General features: G+C 43.6%; 1 protein-coding gene across 1 annotated transcript in view; it reads right to left on the bottom strand.

Annotated features, from left to right (window-relative positions):
- Positions 1–1501: 1501 nt before the first annotated feature.
- Positions 1502–20532, bottom strand: part of LOC143172064 (SKI family transcriptional corepressor 2-like) — a 25869-nt gene continuing 6838 nt past the window's right edge. Inside the window, exons 4-7 of the mRNA XM_076361298.1 lie at positions 16447–16512; positions 15954–16052; positions 10383–10450; positions 1502–1564 (exon numbers count right to left, since the gene is read on the bottom strand). Coding sequence (XP_076217413.1) covers positions 1502–1564; positions 10383–10450; positions 15954–16052; positions 16447–16512 — 296 coding nt within the window. The remainder of the gene's footprint in view (positions 1565–10382; positions 10451–15953; positions 16053–16446; positions 16513–20532) is intronic.

Genomic DNA, 20532 nt, shown 5'->3' with positions numbered 1-20532 from the left:
ATTCTCTGCTTGACTGATTTAGCTTAGCAGTTAAGTAACAACTAATCTTTCAAAAGCACTAGGGCCTACTTAGAGAAATCCCTGTTGTCTGCAGGGATGGTGTGCCACTGGAAACAAAAACAGCGTGAGAAACGCATCCATCCTTCACGCTCTCAGCAAATAAGCAGGAAACGCTGGTAGCTGTGATGCCAGCACCCTCCTTGCAGGGCTCATCAGCTGATGAAAACCTGGTGCTGGGAACAAACGGTGGCGTTCATCTGATGCTGCCATCCTCAGGCAGACTTTTAATGTAGCTCAGCGCTCTGGACAAGGCGCTCAGGGCAGGACCCGCTGCTTCTCATCTGGGGAGGCATACTGTTTTATTCAGGATATTAATATCACTGAATTCATTTTAAATCAGTGCTCAGATTAACGTAGACTCAACTGGAAAATGCTGACAGTCAGTAAGAAAGTATGCACAAGAGGGCAAAACAAACCAACTTGATGCTTAGACTAATCTCCTTACCTCAGCAGGCAGAGCTCGAGGCCACGGAGACTGGTTATCTGGTTACTCTATGCTTACTCCTAATGTTTGTTTTTTTAAGTATCTGCTTCTTCAATTGCTCAGGCAAACCTCCATCACCTATACTATCAAACCCTTCGCAGACGCCCCAGACTTCCTCTTGAATGCCTCCACTTCGTGCGTTACTGAGGTCTCTACGTTTGAATAGCTCTTTTTTTCTAATCTGCCTACTCCACCTCAGGGATTTTTTTCAGTGAATCCACAAGCCAGATTTTGTGGCATAACACAGTAGCAGGGCTACCGGCTTTCTGCCTCTCTGTCTCTAAGCCCTAATCTTCTCGTTTTACCAGAAGAAAAAAAAAAAAAAAGAGAATGTCGTTTAAACGTTAAGGCTTTAGCACCCAAAACTGGAATCTCCCAGGCCACTGATGATGGAGATGGTGTTTCTTCTAACTGAATGCTTCTAAAGAACACTCCTGAAAAATGCGGTGTTGGGTTTAGGAAGATCCTGCACATGGGCAACAGGGTAATCGGCGTCTGCGGAATCATCAGGAGACTGAACTACAGAAGACGGTATTGGTGTAGGTCTGTAAAGCTCCCAAAATACACCGTTCTTTCCTGGAGCTGAAGAAGCTCCGTTATGGGCAGAAAAACCCATCCCTACCTGCCCACGTGTGAACTTTGACTGCATTATGAATGCCAAGGTGTTTCCCCTCCTTCCACTGAAGGTACGTGACCTTGATGCCCCTTTCCAGTGCCAGAGAGTAGAAGCACATGCTCAGGCGATTAAGCCTGGATTCACCCAACGGTACCTCCTACCCCAGTGAAGCCTCGTAATTTGTGTGACATGTCACTTGTTATCAGCTTTAGACCGACTTCTAGACCGAAATCGGTAACATCACGCAACAGAATGATTCTCTTAATTCTTGCAGTGCCTGCGAAGAAAAACATGACAGCCGGGCCAGGCAGAGTAAGATTTCTTCTTTCACAAGCTCACCTTTAGCTTTTGCTGAGGTGTGCACCGAGCTTTTCTTTCCTGATCAAGCTTGCTGCATAGGGAATCTACAATGACACAGAAACAAAGCCATTGCTTTATGCCAAGGTTTGGCTAACAAGACATCCAAGCTGGAATCTCTGCAAATGAAAGGTTTTGTTTGCCTCCCTGTACCATTTTAGGAAACAGTGCCTTAAATTAAAGGATTGAACTCGTAAAAACTCCAAGAACGTTGATGCAGAAATAAAATAAAAATGGCCCAAATTAAAACAACAGATAGATCTTAAAATCCGATGCAAAAGATGTCTTCCGATGTTTTGTTTGTATCAGTTGCTGACAAATATAAAGCCACCACCCATTCTGCTACCTTTGAGACGACAAAAATCAGCTGCCTGTAACAGAGCAGGCAACACACACTGATCTCTGCACAGCCGAAATACAGCAGGTTGGGAGTACGAGACTTCATATACTTATATCACCATAATTAGGAAGTTCATAATAGTTATCTCTGACTTGCACCGATCTGAGGGAAGCCACTGAAGTGGAACAAATAATTAAAGAAAAACAGAGAACATAGGCATATTAGGGAACGCAGTTATATTTAGAAACAAAGTGGGATGATGTGCTCACTGGCTACTGGGAATACAGTACGGGGCTGCTCTTTTTCAACGCTGGGCCTTTAGAACGCAACAAAACTAAATTGCTCTGAGATTTCTCCATAGCTGGGAATCCAAGTGACTACCAATTCACTGTTCTTCAGTGCTGCCTTTTGGAAGGACCGTTGGAGGAATTCAGGTTGGGATCAGAAAATCTATGTCCCTACACTCCCATGTGTTGCTGCACACTGAGGTGACCTGCCTCTGCTGTCAGGCACTCCTGAATATATTCACAAATAACGTCGAATATGTTACTGCAAGCTGACAAATAGGCTGGGCTGAAGTCGGGAGCAAGGCCTTAAGCTGCACGAACACCAAAGGGAGCAGACAGGCAAATGCACTGAGTTCAAGCGACCTGCCCCACACACCTATTAACATACTAGAAGCACGTGAATTTGCATCCATATTCACTGACCATATACCTAACATGCATTCTTGTACATCCCTGTTTTGCTTTTTATTACATTATGCCCACAGCGTGTGAGGACGTTTGCGCGAGTTGTGCTCAGCATGCCTCTGGCCCGCCGTAAAGCGCAGTATTTGCAAAGGCATCGAGAGATGTATCCATCCCTGCCTACCTTAATAAGGAACTGAGCAGGGAGGGCTCAGGATGAGAGGAAAGAAAAGGGCATCTGCAGCTCAGGAACTAACCCTTTCATCTCTCGGGGAAGGAGGTCAATCTGATTGAAAGCAGCAGCACCAGGAAGCAGCAGTGTCTGCAAAGATGAGCTGTCTGGCCGAATGAAAGCAGAAGCCTTTCACGGGGGGCATGCCGCTTCCCCCACTACACAACCCTGGGAAAAGGGAAACGTGTGCGCAGGAACTGAGAGGATCAAACTACTGATCACCTGAAAAGACCCAGGATCCAGGTGTTTTGTCTGACTACTCTTATAACCCCTACCTTTCACAGAAGCTGAAAGCTATCAGGAAGCTTGCTGCCAGATCCCCCCAAAAAACAGAGCTCTCCACTCCACCAGGTCCTCCAACAGAGCTGCCTTCCAGGGCACGGTGTTTGCGAAGGCTGGAAAACTCCTCTCCAAACTGCAGCAGAGAGGAGCATGTAAAGAAACTGTTTGCCTGATCACCCGTTTGCATGGTTTAGATACAAAAGGGAGCCACAAACAAGCTGCCTGAATAAACACATTTCAGCTGAGACCCGTGATGCTTCACCAACTGCTTTCTTCCTCTCTCCCACTCACAACGGCCAACAGGCAACATCGGTTTGCATGGCCGCCAATTATATAGGACATCTCCCAAGCCGTACTGACCTAGATAATACAACGGGGTACATTCTGTCAGAAAGTAACTGTTCTTAATCCACTTCTCTGCTATATTTGGCACATCAGCGTCTTTTCAGCCTGTGTTGGTTTATCCATCCTCCTGCTAATACATGAAATTGGGAGAGGTGGGTGTCCAACAGGGAAATGACTACTTTCTTCATGAGTTAAATAGCCTACAATGTCATCTTCTACTTTTGTCGTTGGAAGAGCATTTGGTAACTCCGGTGCTGCGGTGGAATAGTATTTAGGGCTCTTCATGACAATACAGTCCCCTTTTGCACATCCATGGTGACTGTTGCAATGCAGGATAGGATCGGCATGAAGATCCAATGCGTGGCCCTTACCCAAGTGTGTACACCCCTGCCGGCAATAACAGAAGTGCAGATAGTTGGGTTTTAAGTAGCAAGCAATCTGTTTCTTATGACTAAGTCCACATTAATAGGAAATACATCACAGTGGGAGCAGATCTGTAGGGTGCAGGAGAAAGACCCGGTGTCCATACTTGCATTTCTCTTGGGGTTTTTTTCTTCAGGCTAGCTCTAGTCTGGCCCTGGGTACTGATCACCAGTTAAGAGCTAGAGCACGCTCCTACGTGCATTCCTGGAACACATCCTCATTTGCTTCATCCAGAAGGAATCCAGTTTGCAAGCTCTGAGTCTGCTCCACAACATGAACCAAAGCGCAGATAAGCGGATAGGATTGGGGATTCATTTCTAAAGCGCGTGCCTGATCCCTGCTACACTTGGACATCAAAGCAGCTTCTGTACACCATCCTCTTTTGGAGACTTCACCTTTGCATCCCATCTCTAGGTGGGGTACACAATGATATATCACCCTGACTTCTGTTGCTTGAAGAGGGAATCTTCAGTATCCCAAAGCACTATTATCTGATCTGTATCTACAGGTATTTAGTTAAACAATTCTCACTTCCAGAGAGTGGACCTGAGACCTCAGCCCGAACACCGTCCAGCCAAGACAGCCCTTCCAAATGCAAAGCACATTTATGCAGGAAAGGAGACAGATGTGCAGCCGAACTGCCACCGGAAAACTACAGTCTCTGCACACATGGTGCTTCTGGATAGAACGATGCGTGGGATCAAGGAGAAGAAAAAGCACGCACTGAGCTTTTGACAGCTGGAGGAGGAATGGAAGTGCCAACGGCTTGCCCCAGAGGGTGTCTCCCCACTATTGCCTTGTGAAAGTATTTATAGCTGTGTTGGCTGAGTTCAGAGACTCTTCCCTCCCGGGTGGGTAGTGGCACGTGCTCAGGGCAGCGCAGAGGTCTGCACCAGATGCAAGGCAACACAGAGTCACGGCTGGAGTATGCAGTCTCTCCCCTACGTATTTTTAAGTATTCAAGCGCACTAATACAATAGAAAAAAGGATTTTGCAGACAGGCAATAGCAGAAGCTGGCTTGTGACTCTCTGGTACATATGCATCCATTTTTGATCAGAATTTCTGCAGATTCCAAGGGAAAGGAAGCTTTTACTTATGTTTTTAATAACTATTAATTCTACAAGGCATTCCTTTTCTTTAACATTTGAATTTACTGGAGAAAGAGGCACAGCTCCATCCTATTAACCCAAGGCATACCCAGATGCATTGTCAAGATACAGGTTTCACTCACCTGTCTTAAAAAAGCAGACAGTGGCCAATAAAATTCTGGTGAAAATAGTACTTGTCAACTCACTTTTCTGTACACAATCAGGGACGTGTATGCTACCTTCGGCATCAAAAGGTCATATTCCCAATTTGTACCGCTAAACCTGGAGAGGAACTCCACCAAAAATCAAATGAAGATAACAGAACATATAGAAACAGACCTGCGGTATCATCGCAACTGCTAAAGCACAGAAGAAGAAATTAATGAGAAAAAATATAAACATCGCTCTGGTTTGGTGGGGGGCAAGGTAATGAAATCTGCCTTGGAGTCTGCAAGACACAGTAAACACAGAGTTTCAGAAACGCTCTTTTACCTGTTATTATCTGGGTGTCAGTGGGCAGGCACTTCAGCACAAGATGCAGCTCAAGAAATCCAAGAGCCATTCTGCTGAACCGATGTTTGCCTCTAACATTCTTGCCAAGGTCAATCAATCTAGCTGGGCCACTTTAAGCAGCGGACCAAAACAGAAATCCCAATAAAGCACTGCTATTTCCTGCTTCCACTTTTCGAATATGGAGTGACAGGCATGCAGTGACCAAGGTCTCCGCACACAAAAACGTGGACATTCCTTGTTTATATAATGAATACGTTAGTTGTACAAAGCACCTACTTTCTATATACAACCTAAAATAGGAATTAAACCTACTGGTGCTTTTCTTAATTACAGTAGGACCCAGAGGAACATGATCTCATACCTCTGAAGATCTACCAACGTTACCACATGGCAGATTTTTTCTTCTCTTAAACACTCCTTGTGAACCTTTAAAGATCAGGATGAAAGATGATGCGGAGATAGAAATCAATTTTGCAGGTAGATAGTTCCTGATTTATTTTATTGTCTGACTCTGAAGAACAGAGTTGATTCAAAGCAGCACTGAGAGTAGAAGGCCACCAAACATCAGCGGAGTTCCAGCTGAATCCAATTCTGAGCTCTGAACATTATTATCAGCCCAAAGTTAGGCTAGTGAGGAGGAATTCAGTTCATGGGAGTATAAATAAATTAAAAAAACCCGAACAAAAACAAACCAACACTTTCCACTTGAGCTGGAACCACAAGGGACTGCCTGAGTAATTCACATTTCTAACATGTCTCAAAGACCTGCTGCCTTTTACCCCTATGTAAAATTAGTGGGGTTGATCACTACCTGACCTTAGTTATCTAAACCACAACGGCAGGGTGATGAACACCACCTTAGCTTTTCCTGATGGACAGGTTACAACTGTGGTCAGCGCTTCCTGGGAACCCACAAACTACTTGTAAGGGACCCCTGAAAGGAAATTGAGAAAAGCTAGCCTGTCTGCAGGAGCTTAAATTTGCTGCTTGGTGTTCTACTTCTCTGTGGCAATGTTTTAGAGGGGTTCACAAAAACATAAAAGGATAAAAATCATCATGCTGGGAATGCTGCTTCTGATCTTTTTCTCCCACCAGGCAGCTAGGAAGAAAGTTCATGCTTTTTAAATTTGATCCACTGACACAGCTGCTCAGAAGAAAATATCAGACAGATACAGAGTCTCAAGCAGGAGCTAACTCAGTACTTTCGTCAGGCTGGCTGGGCTGTCCTGACAGATGGATTCTGGTCACACTGGACAGAAACCAACAACTCTAAAGGCAGGTGAGCTCTTCTGAGGCCGTACCACATGTGGCATGTTAGAACCTACCCCAACCTGCTGGGCAGCCATTTCTTCTCAGTGGCCCTTTCTGTACAGCTTAACAACAGAAGCCAGACGATCCATGCCTGAAGTAAAATACGACCTCCAAGTACATGCGCTGTACTTAGCCAATTTGCGAGACGGCACTTTGAAGGAGGAAGCAGCGAAAAATGCATTCAGTGATTTAAGATCCATTTTCTTGTTAAATCTGACGATCGGTTGCTTCCTGGCACTCGGCCGAGAGCTTGGCACGAACAGGTTGCGATACTTCCTGGTAGCTGCTCCAGACACTTTGACCGACTCCCTTCTTAACAGAAATTGCTGATGGCCGCACAACGTCCCACTGCTCCAGCTACCTACCAAGGCAGGTTATGTCCAAAGAAATCAACATCCATCGCTGAGGCTGTAACGGAACAGGACCCACCCTCCATTTTCCCAATGATCTGAGCCTTACTCCTGACTTTCAGGAAGCCGTAAAATAATTTTTTTTTCAAAGTCTGGGGCGGACAGAGCATCAAAATAAAAGCCCATTGATTAAACACTGCTTTAACTGAGGCTTTTGATGAAGAATATTAAACCCCCAGCCGCTGCGGGTGTACTGACCGCCGGGGAGCGGCAGAGGGCACCCGGAGCCCGCGCAGCGTCCCCCGGAGCTGCCACCCCACTCAGCGCGGCCGCTCTCCACGCGTGGCGATTTGTCATCGCCCTCTGCATTGCAGTTTCGCAATGTCACCCAAGAACTGTGAGGAAAAAGCATTGCGTTCAGTGTTCAGGACTGGCTGGGCACGAAGCACTACCTTCAAGCCGTCCTTTCCGTGTAACAGTCAGGTTACAGTGGGCGTTCGCACTAGAAAGTTTTCAAATACAATTATATTTGGTTAATTATTTCATGCTTGGCTTCAGCTTGTTGTATTCCAGAACATCTCTGACACATCAAGCACTCCAAGGCGGTTTATTTTAAAGTCTGCCTACCCAGTTACGCAGCGTGAAGCATTCCAGTTCAGGGTGAGTGAAACCATCGTTAGGGCAAAACCTGCCTCTGGTACCCGCTGTTACAAGAGACGCCTTCACGATCATGCACAAGTCTTCAGGAAGTTTATACAACTAATTTAAGTTGTATAATCCTTCAGTGGTGAGAAAAGCCAAAAGAAACCGACTCTGCGCATTTATACTGTTTGTAAAATAAAAAAAGCAATTAAGCCAAGTTCTGTGGCTATTATACGAGTAAATTTTGAGTTTAGTACTACAAAGGTACGCACCTATGAAGCTGTGAGGAAAATTAGGACGCGAGTATGCATTAAACATTTCTGCTTCTCTCTTTGCAATTCTGTCTTAACAGGAAAATTAAGTGTGGGCAGCTCTGTTAAAGCACTAGTACAGCGTCCCAGGTACATACAAAACAAAACAACCTACTCCTGTGAAAAACAAAACAACAACAAAAACCACAAACAACAAAATCAAACGTAACCATGCTTTTTGTGTATTCTGCACCAAAAGCTTTAATTCATCCATGCCATAACCCAAGAAGGCCAAAGGAGTTCTACCATTAGCACATTCAGCTCATTCATCTTCATTCTAGATATAACCATACAAAATATATTCACATGAATGAATTAAAGTAACTGCAGGGTTTATCACATCAAAAGTGCCGACTCCATTTCAGTTATCAACCAACCAAAACATCACCGAAGATTTCTGCACCCAGCTTAAACAAACACACTGGTTATTTGCAGCAGTCTCTCAGTTCTTCACATGCAAACATCCTTTTATCAGTCTCACCGACACACAACCTGCCTCGCCGATACCGGGAGGGATACCCAAATGTGAGCATAAAGACTTCCTGATGATTAGACAACATTTCTATTAATGATAATTAAACTCAGGCAGCCACAGTGAGCGAAGAGGTCCTGAATTGTTGGTGCAGTACATTAAATGTTGAAACTATTCTCTGTAAGTACATTCAGGCAGCTCTGTTTAATGATTAAATGACTATTAGTCTTTCTGTAGCATGCATCAGTAAGTGAAAAGGGTGTGAATTACATGATCATATTTCTTTTCCTGCCCGAGAAAAAGCACTACACTGAACCTCATGATTTCTCCACTTCTTGTAAATCAGAAAAAACACCACAGCTGGCTTGCTGGAGGTCTGCGATATCAGTCTCAGAAACAACTTCACAACTGGGCCACAAAGTGAATGGCAGAGATGATCCATTCTCTCCCTGGGAGGGAGAGTTAGTTAGCTCCAAGTTCAGCTGACACAAGAGAGAAAGGCTGAAGTGGGCCCACAAACTTTGTGCTTAAATGTGCATCACAGCAGGAATCAGACAGGTCACCTGCCTCAAGTCCAAAGCAGCAGGGAAGTACTTTTCAGGATGGCATCCTAATTACCATCTTCTGTGACAATGCAATTCACAGATCAAGCCAAACTCCTTGCCTGGCATCGGGAGACAAAGGGGAGCACAGTAACAACTGGACGCATTAAAGGAAAAGAGTGGAGACCAGCAGCAAAAAATCTCCAACGATGTTCTGGACTTGAATTTCCTCCATAAACAACCTCCTTCAAGCACCCTCCATCTCTCATTGAAATCTCTGAAGTCAGCAGGAACAGGGAGCAGGAACGTTCAGCAGCTCTAAAAATAAGGCCACTCCTAAATGCCTCTAAACATAAGTGCCCAAGTTTGACAATCCTGGCCTTCAGCTTTATTTTTATGTCCTAACCCATCAGTTAGAAAGTGACAGTACCAGAAGGCTGGACAATACCTCCTCCGCACCAGGGTCTGTGACAAGCACAAGGAAAATTTAGATGCTCGAGCACAGGGCTGATTCAGGTAAGTGGGGATATTTGGCAAGCCTGCCTCAAAAAAACCCCGTTGAATAATATCAGACTGATGACAGAAAAAGCACTAGCAAAACAAGCATTAGCTGATAGCCTCCCATTCGTTACGATGCCCTGCTCTTAAAAGCACACTAAGCAGTATCTGAGTAAGAAACAGCTACACATACTCCACCCCTTGCTCGTACTGGATTATGTCAAGTTTTCAAAACAGCACGGTTGTATGCAATGATCTAGAGTTGCACTAACACACACACGCAAAATCCCTCTTGATTTTAAAATAACAAGCAAGAGACCAAACAGCAACGTGTGCCTGCACTGAACTGTGTTTTGGCAACTCGATCCTTTACTGCTGAGTTAAGCACTTCTTCTAGCGGCTGAAATTTGAAAAAGACACATCCTAAGGTTTATTTGCCAGTGAGAAGCTGGCCTCGCACCGATTCCCTACTGAGGGCTGAAACGCACCCCTTGGCAACTCGTACAAGGTAGAAACATTTAACTGCTTAAGGTTTACTGATTCAGTCCTCACGTTTCTCTCTGAAGAAGCACCCCTCGGTGTTGAGTCAACACATTTCGTTCAGTTGAAACATGAAGACCCATCTGATTACTGTATGAAAGTAAATCTCCAGGTAATTAGACTCTAAACCAGCTGAGAACTGCATGCTTACGTCTTGCTAAGTATAAGGTAATATGAGCTCTGTAATAGTACATCTGCATGGCTCACGAAGGGGAAGTTTGAGGAGTGCGTTTAAAAAACATAAAGCGACAGTTCGTAACATTTTTAGCAGAGAAGGCAAACTTACAATTTGTAGCTGCTGTACCATTTCTTCTCTGTATGCCAGTTCCCGCTTCATCTGATCTTGAAAATTATCTGTAAGGGGGGGGAGGGTGGGAAGTAGATGCAGTAATTAAAACAGAGACCACACAGCAGAATTCATATAAATCAAAGGAAATCAAACCCAATCACTACTGAGGAACTGTGAAGCACTACAAAGCCCTTCACCCAATTAAAACGCATGCCTAACAAAAACAACTTCTCTAGTAGGAGACACTGTAGACAACAGAAAAACCATGGAAAAATCAGATTCAGCTGCTTCCCCAATTAGCAAACGTAGGCTGCTAAGTTTCTGTCGCTAGCATTCACTCTCGCAGTGATTTTCTCAACGGGCCAGACTCCGCAGTCATTAGTCAAGCTTCTACCAACACTGAAGAGCAAAAACTTCTCTTCTTTGCTTTGGCATAAATCTGTTGACATCAATAGGGATGTCCAACATGCGAGAACAGAAAGTGTTCAAGGATGCAGGGTTTGATTTGTAGTTTGTAACATAGTGCTGACGGCTTTGAACAAAACTCAGACTAAAGTTCCATAAACAGTGACGCGGAACTCAGAAGGGAAAAAGTCTTTGAAAGACAGATCCTGGACAGCCGGGTTACAGCACAGGCCGGCCTTCCTGCTCCAGTAGCTCCTCCTTCCCTTATTTTCCTCCTCAGTAACCATTTCAGACAAAACTTCATTTGGTAGAAGATTAATTGCTGGTCTGTGTTCCATAACATTGTCGTTGGAGGGTGGGAAAAAGACAGAAAAATATAAACAAAACTACTGACAAGCAGCTAAGAGCTTGGAGAGTTGCCGCATGATGGAGACCTAGGTACAGCGATGTACTATTAAATAGAAGAGGAAAGAAAACCCATTCCAACCAATATCATTTTGATCCGGGAAACAAGCCTGTTCTGGACCACGGGAGCAGCAAGATGAATGCCAACTGAAAACAGCATGGAGCACCTCAACACGCAGCACTGTCAAACTGGAGAGAGCTTGGAGAAGGGCATTACAAGGCCGAGGCAGCTAGAATGGTTTCTCTACAACTAATAATTAAAAGAGTTACATAATCATGCTGGTTGCTGGGACACTAGCCCAGGACTCAGGAAGCCTGGGTTCAATACCTGGTCTACTGGCCTCTGCGCGTGTGTCTCTCCGTGCCTCCTTTCATCACCAGTAAAGCAGGAATAATAGCACTGCTTCAACTGCCAAGTGCGTTGGGAGGATTAATGGATTAAATGACTGTGGGATACTTCGACAGCACAGTAATGGGAGTCACAGAAACACCTAAATTGCAATGGGAAGATGTGAGCCCAGGTGAGACCGAGCGGCTCCTAGTAATACTCTGTGTGCTGCCGCAGTGCTGGCAGCTCACCCACTCCCAAACCTGCCGCACAGCCTCGCCACGACTTCTCAACCCCAGAAGCAGTAGCAGGAAGGCAGCGAGCAGCCGTGGCACGACACAGTGGAGAGGAAGGATGTACCTCACCCGCGGGGAAAGGGAACGCGTCCCCATCAAGTGTGGGCACAGGAAGGGGCTAGAAGAAAGTACAAGGGGGCAGAGCTCTGTCCTCTTTCACACAAGAATTTTGCCCTCTCTGAACGACAAGCAGAAGTTGTTGTTTAAAAGGCAAGGAGGCACTTTAGGACAACAAGAAAATAGCAATGAAACAAGAAGAGTGAAAAAATCTGTCAGGCTGAAGCCATCAGGAGTCTAGCACAACCACGTAGAAAAGGACGTGACGACACTGTCTTAATAAAGTTCTTCAGATTTCAAGTAAATGCCTGCAGAATTTTTCAGCCTATTCCCTCTACTCCAACTCAACCAGAAAAAGAAGGCGACAGAAATAAAGCAGGTTTGCAACTTCTCTCTTCCTAGCCCCAAAAAAGCCGTGCAGTATAACAAGGTGACCACCTCCTGTCCTGGTCACTAAAGGCTGATAGATCCGTGCTAGTTACTACTGAGGTCCTCCAGTTTCATTCTGAGTAGGCTATATGGAGAAATTTTCCTTCTCTCCCCAACACTTTCCTCTCGACTGCCTCTTCACAGGCTCATCACCTCTCAGAACAAACAGCTCAGAAATCTTGCTCAGTCCTGCACTGCAAATGTCCAAGCTCACAGTGGAAATGAGGTGTTAATGGTAAGGATAGTGTTTTTTTCCGGCAGCATTTATCTGAGTCCGAATGCTTACAGACAAAGCCATGAGCAATACCCAAGAGGAAAGTTATCAATATTTAAATAGTTTTCTTAACACAAAATTAAATACTTTAACTATCCAGACTACGTCTCCGCCATTTTATTACCACGTTGTTAAATGCAGCCGGACAAAATGCGTGCCAGCCGACACCAGAGGTACAAACCAGTGGAGGGTTCTGGGCGAACACGCTGCCAACTGTGCACAGGTGCTCATATTTCTATCAGGACAGCAAATTCTTTGATTTTCTTCAAGTGATCTGATCTTTTTTTAAATTTTCTTCAAGTGACCTCTGCGTTGAGAGATCTTATAGGCAAAGGAAAACCTCCTTTCAAGTACAATAGCAATATGAAAAATAAAGGTGCAAACAGCAGAAGACAAGGTCTGGTGTTTTATAAATTATCACAGGCCACATTTCAAGCAGGTACAAGAAGCCACAGAGAAGCGAGCAGCATAGTACTGCTAAATGAGCTTGCAAATAAGATCAGTTCTCATTTAACAGTGATTTGCATGAGGAGATCGTAGAAACCAACACCATTTACACACAACACTGCATAGCACTGCTGTGGGTGGTGGTTTGACGCTATTAATATGTCACGCCCCAAACGTGCTCAGTTCCAAATGCAAGACCCAAAAAAAAAGGTGACTTTGAAGTTAACTCCAGGTAACCCGACAGGAGCACTTTCTGGAGAGACACAGCATTACCTTCCACATCTCACACATTGGCTTCCTGCTGAAACAGGGATGAATTTTCTCCTTTTTAAAAAATGTTGAGAACACTTAAAAGCCAAAGGCTCCCCGCTTAGCCACAGACAGTGCAAAGCACAGGGAGAACCACCCCCACCCGTGGGAGCGAGAATTACCCTGGCAGCGTGTTCCTGTCCTCGGCAGCTTTAAGCATGGGACAGAGATCCAGTCCCCATGGCCACTCAGCCCAGCGCTGCAGTGAGCTAGGCTGGGATATAAAGCCTGTTACCTGCCTGCTCTTCGCTCCCTCCTACAACCTCAAGTGTCTCCAAGCCATGATAAATCCATCAATACAATTTTAATTTTACCTCCACTTTCCCCTAGTTGGGTCTCTCCCTAGCTCCTCCCTATCCAATACCACCACAGGCAGTTAGTAACTTGGGAAACCTGGCAAAACAAATAGTTTCTAATGCCTGACCTAAAGCAGCAGCCCCGTCCGGCAGCGAGAGCCTGGAACAGACCCCATCTCTTTTGCTGGAACACGTACCGCTCTAGAGGACAAACCACACTTATCTTGGATTTTACACTTATTTGCTTTACAAAGACCCTTTTTCTTGTTTTATTATATGCGGAGGAGGGGTGGTTTTTTGGTAAATCTAAATCTGTAAATAGGTTTTACGGTCACTTGTATATATTGTTTATAGCACATGATATGTTTTCTATTTTAATCCTGAAGAAAATTGACCACTACTTTGTGGTACAGTGAAACCACATATTTTTCAAGCCGGCATACACAGTCGCCACTTCCTTGGTTGGCCGTACGTGTTCTTTTCTTTTATTTGAATTGTATTTCATGTGGTTTAATTGCCGTGTTTATTTACATGGCAATGACAGAGCATTAATTTTACTGCAGAAGAACAAAAGGATAAATGAGTGACCTGAATGGCAAAACTCCAAGATGCCATTTCGCCAATACCACACATCAGTATTTTGAGCTACACAAATTATTTGAAAATTACCTCACTCCCAAACCCAAGTAATGACTGAATTTATGCTGAAGGATGAGGTTATCCTCCTTTCATTAATATCTGTATCACCTCAGGCGGCTCTTCTCCTTTATTTATGAAGCTGTCTACATCTTTCGATATTTGGGCTAAAGATGGAGTCATTCCCAGAGTCCTCGCATTTCCTTGCTTCCCTGAACTTACCCTATCTGACGCTACAGAAAGAGGAAAAATGTATTTTCCTTAAATAATAGGAAAATGCTGTCTGTGTTCCCACCTTTTCCTGCACATCCAGGGAGGTGCAACATTCCTCAGCTTGCAGCAGCGAGTTTTGGTTGACTGACTTACCTCAGGGGTACTGGCAATACTGGGTTTTGTCCCTGGAGTTTTTATGAAGGAACTCAGAGGACTAGCAAAACAGGGAGTTTCTGAACTCTTCAAGAAACTACGATAAAACAGCACGAGGGCACTTTGCACTGAATGCTGGTCAAACATTTCAGTCACGCAGGAGTTAAGAGAAGTTAGCAAATGGCAGAAGAGCCTGACAATTAGTCTGGGAAGGTTTTAATGTATCTATCTTGGCTTCCTGTGAGTCAAGTAACTCGCAGTGCTCCATCCGCACATAGTCTCCCAGGAAAACAAGGACAAAAATTGAGAGTTTTAAAAAGCAGAGTTTAAAAAAACCTCACATCCTCAACATTAGGAAAATATTGAATGGAGATGCTGTCAGACCTCCTCTGGACTTCATGAAGAAGCGAGGTTGCATTTAGGTTTCCTTTAGGTTGCATTTAATACTGAACGGGGGGGGGGGACTGTCTGGGCAGGCAGCTGCAGAGCCGTGACAGCCAGGCGCGGGGAAGCCTGCACGACAGTACTGATCTCGGTGTGGTGCTGTGTTACAGACGGGCAGAGAGCAATGGAGATGCCCTGATCACTCCAGCTCTGTAACACTACATTCGCTGCATGTTGGAGGGCCCTCAGCGTGTCTCCTAGCTTGTCCTGATCTACGTGGGATTTCTCCTGGAAGCATGCTTTCCCCTGTTGCTGACAGTGTAATTCAAAAGGCCTCAATCAATAGGTCTTTTTCCATATCCAGTTCAACTTTCTGGCAAATTCACAAAAACCCTGCTAAGTGTCCGTTTTGTTTTCTTTTATTTAACACATGCCCAGCACATTCCACCACCCCTGGATAGCAGCACCCCGCTCATCAGCCGTGGTGAACGGGCCATCTCAAACAGCCCATCTCAAGAGGAAAAATCCAAACAGGTCTTGCTACTCCTTAAACACACGCCAAACCAGTTCTCCAGCATCATCTAGAACCACCTAAAGATGACTATGAAGTACCCTGTCTTCAAATGCCTCCAAGAAGCTGGTTAAGACCACCGACATTGCTGTACCCCAAGAAGCCCCAGACGTGTTTCTGTCTACTCACTGTATTCAGTGTTATCAAAACCAGTAAAATATACTCCAAAATAGACATCCAGCTTCGTATCTTCCCTACAAAAGACCTGCTTGGGCAGCCTGAAAAGCCACAGCAGAAGTGCCATCAACCTCAGCAGAACTAAGCCAAAGATCCTGGCAACACAACTGAGAACATACCTCTCCCCTTTTAACAATCTGACAACAACCACCCACAAATAACACCAAAACCACAGATATGTATCTTACTGAAGACTGGGAAAGACGCATTTCCTTTCAACACCTGGAATTCCTGTTCTAGTCTCCTCCGTAAGTCGATCTGTTCAAACAAAACCTTCTGGAGTTCCTCTAACAAAGAGAAAAGAAAAGTGGTTTTGCTGATCTGTATAAATAATTCTTGAAAGAACAGTTGTGGAGCAATTCATTACTGTAAGACAAAATATTTTACCAGTTATAAAAAAAAAAAAAAAAGTGTTGCATAGACCTACAATAGATTTTGTGCAGAAAGCCATGAATATAAATCAATGTAATATATTATTTTAAAGTATTATATTACAGTGTCATGTATTGATTGATATATATGCATTAATCTCAATTATATCCACCCAAAGGTCCATATATTATTCATATGTTACTTGACAAGCTTAAAATATGGTGCAGAACAAAAGTGCCCCCTATTATCCTCATATTCTATTAAAACAAAGAGCAGTTTTATAACGTAAGAGGCCCTTATTTATTTTACCTTTCCCCATGTTTTCTACGTCCTTCTTCAGTGAATGAGGTGAATTGGTTTCTTGTGTGTGTTCGCCTGAAAAAAGCGAAAGAAAAAAGTTATTGATTTACCGATATTGCTTTTCATCAGTGTTGTCCTTACTACGCAACTGCTTCAGAGAATCCGGAGTAAAAAGGAAAAAAAAAAATACAGACAGAGTAAGATTGAAGTTTATCTACATATCTCTGCCTGCGTAGCACAAATGTTTGCAAGACTTTTATTTGCTTCTCGTTTAGTAAAGTATCTGCCTGCACCACAGCCTCCTGCAGACAAGACCTGACGTCTCCTCGATACCTAGGACTAGGAGAGCTCCTCTTGCACGTCGTCTGCCGAACTGACCCCTGCTTTCACTCTAACCCCTCCTGAAGATGCTCTTCTCGGAGAATGACTAGGAATGAGCTGAGAAAGTGGCAGAGCTTTCTCTACAGTCTCATCTCCTCTCTTCACAACGGGAAGTCCATGCTACCTAGCTGGGCAGGACCCCGTTCCCAAATCCACGGGCAAAATCCTTTTTGCATCAGCCTCTTTGCCTTCATCGGCTCTTTATCATCTTCTAGAGCTCTATGGCACGGGCTTGTTGTAACTGGATGTAATTTATATCCAGCTGAGATAAAATTGACATCAGTGGTATTTGCATCCAAAGGATACACCTCTGAGGTCAACCAATTCAGAGACTTCTGTCTTAGGTTGCTCACGTAACTTTTCATCATATAGCAGTAAAGAATTTTCTAGATAACAGAATTTGACTATTTCCAGATATATGCATGCTACTTCTTTCAGACTTTTTCCTTTACAAATAAAATAAAATAAAATAAAATAAAATAAAATAATAAATCTTCACAAGGTGTTAAGTTTGCCTGGATGACAGTTTGACTTAAATATGAACCTTCTGACAGAAGGTGTTATTCTCATTATCCTCTGGAACTGTGAAATTTTCCTCTAATTTCTATGAATAGGGTTTTGAAACAAAAAGCTATGAAAAAATGTTTTTAAAAGAAAAACTACCACTTTAGCAGAAATCAATGGGAGATTTTTCTGTTATTTACAGCTGAAGTAGAAATGGACTCTCAATAATTAAGAAAATATTTGGTAAATAACCAGTTATTGAACTAATTGGACTAATTCTTGTTTTAGTCCAGCCCAGTAAATACACATCATTAACTCTACTGATGAGTAATCACAAGACAGACATACATGTAAAGCTACTCATGCGTTTACGTATTTGGAAGAAAGACTCATGGAGGAAATACCTTGGGGTTTTCTGAAAATAAAAAGCCATAGCACTGACTGGGTCACCACACAACAGATAAGATAGCAGCTAGTTACAGAACTCCTACTGTCACTATGCATTTGATAGTAGGTCATCACAATAAGCTAATTTTAAAGTTGAATTGGAAAGTCTTGGTTTTTATGCAGTCAGAAATCTTTCTGCAAAACATTTATTTCTGTTTTTAAAAATCAATGCGTTCTGATATCCAGTAAACCTTGAAGTCATAGTATATGAAACATATCCAATAGCTATGCATTTTAGCATCAGCTATCTCTTCGTTCCTTCAAAAAAAAAGCAACCACTCATTCAGGCATATACATTTACACAACCATATCTGGTGCCAGCAATTCCATTTTAAAAACATGTTTATGCAACACAGTGATTAAGAAAAATCATTTTTGTATGATATTTGATATAAACTAAATGTTTTCTACAGGTAAATTGTCTCACCACACTAAAAGAAGTAGCAAGCTTAAAAATACATCACCTTTTGGGCAGTGGTTTGAAGTGTTTCCATAATGTAAAATGGTCTTTTTTTTTTAGTTAACATAATTGTTTTCAACAGGATTGCTAACAAAAGAGGTATTTTGTTAGATAAATTAGGGTACACAAAATCAAAAAGAAGGCATTTAAGTTTAGGAAGGGTATTTATTGAATCATAAATACTAGTATATTTTTTCCAATCAATTTCTTTCATTGAGGCATTCTTTTCTGAATGTTTTACGTGCAATTTTGAGGGACAACAGACTCACAGACAGAAGGTAACTGCATTTTTCAAGGGGGAGGAAGAGAAAGGGGAAGAGACTAGATCCTAGCACAGAGCATGGCGGCAACATAGCTCTTTCCCACTTCCTCGGTTGAGCCTTCAGGGCTGTATGGTTTGAGGCTGCTGACTCGCCGGGACTGAAAGAACTGCATCAAAATGAAAATAAGGGCATGCAGCATGAAGAATAACTTCTCCAGCATCTGCAGCCTCCCTGCTAAACTACCGAAAAGATTTATTAGAAAATCCCCCATCCTTGCCCCCCGAAATAAGTAAAGAACAGGGTGGGAGAAGTGAAGGTATTTAAAGGCAAAACCCAGCACATACGGTTTTAAAGAATAACCGCACTTTTAAACTGCTTTCTGATGTTCAGAAAAAGCCTCGACATTATTATTGTTAACGGTAATAACAATCAGATGGGTTTCACCTTTCCGGTCCCCCTGAAAATGATAATCAGGAGCCTGCTCTTCTCTGTTTTTCCATACTTCCCAGAGGCCTCATCACGCGTTGTGTACTGTTCTACCTTAATTGAAAGGGAGGAGGTATTGAATATTTAACCAGTTTCCTTTCTCTTAAATGTTAATTAAAAGCTAAATAGGTGTTTAAAAACACACAAACAGAAAGCCCAAAGAATTTTAATCAGTCTAAGAAAAAATCACTTCCCCTTCTAATAGCTCCACCATAACTCTCTTGGGCCTTGACTACAGACAAACTTGTAGCAGCATTTAAAACAGCAGCACTGAAAGCCGCGCAGCCCCCCGGTAAGGACACCTAGGTTTTCTTTAAGAGAGGCCTATTTCAGTTTATTCAGAAAAACCAAACTATACCTCAACTGTCTATGGGCTAGGGGGCAAAGGGGATGAAGTATTCATAGCCGGTTTGCACTGCCTCAGCTAAAGCTTTTGGTACCTCTGTTCTTCCCGATGAGCTCAGGTGCACAGACATTGTTATTCTGGAATAAAAGCACACGGGTCGTATTGTTGGGTTACACAAATGGCCGCCTTATCTGGAACGTGAACATCCACCCACGGAGGAAAGCAGAAACGATGTCTGTGAGTAGACACACCTCAAATTACTTTATCAGTACTCTGAAAACAAGAGGCCCCGATTTGTACATTGACACAACCTCAGCTCTTGCGATGCCACCATTTTATTAGCTCTACGCCCACTGGAGTAGATAAGATTTGAATTTTTAATAAAAGAAACGAACAGAAACATTTCCAAATTTATTCTCCCTGAAATAAATGCACGTGGCCCTTGGTGTAGAAAACCAAACCTGACATAGTCAGGTTACCTCTTCATGCTGTGCCACCTAGAGCAATCTCCTGCAGTCCTTCCTCGGAAAGCTCTCAAAGCGCTCTTCCAACAGCAGCTAAGAATTTCCACGCTGGCCCAGACAACTCAGCTACGTCAACGGGCAACTGATTTGCCCAGAGCAGAGCTCCGATGGACCGGGAATATAACTCCGCTCTCCTGACTCTCAGCCCTGTGCCTTGTCCCCAACTCGTACTCTCCACAATTCTCGCTACACCTGCAGTGCCAGACCACATCAACCGAAATCATCCACTCGTCTGTGTCTCAGCATCGGCCCTGTTATTCCTGGACGGTACTTAAGTATCACAGGGCACACCGATTCCTGCCAACCAGTTCTGCAGCTCACTCCTACCAGCTGAGCTTTGCCGCTATGAAGCCCGCAGCATCGATGGTCTACCATGACTTAAACATCCACCGGTATTTTTAGCTGGAGAGAGCGCTGTCTGCAGACGCAAAGACCGCAGCAGTGAAGATGTCGGTATCTTCCGGGTATAAATATATATATCCATTTAAAAAATACAGGCAGATGTGAACCGGCAGACTTTCAGAGCTCCAAAGGCTCCATCTGTGTTTGAAATTAATTACTCGCTTTAAGACACGCACAGTTCTTCTGTATGTCCTGAAGAAATCCAACCCTTACTGAAAAGATTCACGCGTCGTGCATATTCATGCCGCTTTTTGGGGGAATAATCAATAGGATAATCAGGAC

The sequence above is a fragment of the Aptenodytes patagonicus genome, chromosome W (genome assembly GCF_965638725.1).
Source record: "Aptenodytes patagonicus chromosome W, bAptPat1.pri.cur, whole genome shotgun sequence".
NCBI classification, from domain to species: domain Eukaryota; kingdom Metazoa; phylum Chordata; class Aves; order Sphenisciformes; family Spheniscidae; genus Aptenodytes; species Aptenodytes patagonicus.
This window is presented reverse-complemented; position numbering and strand designations above follow the sequence as displayed.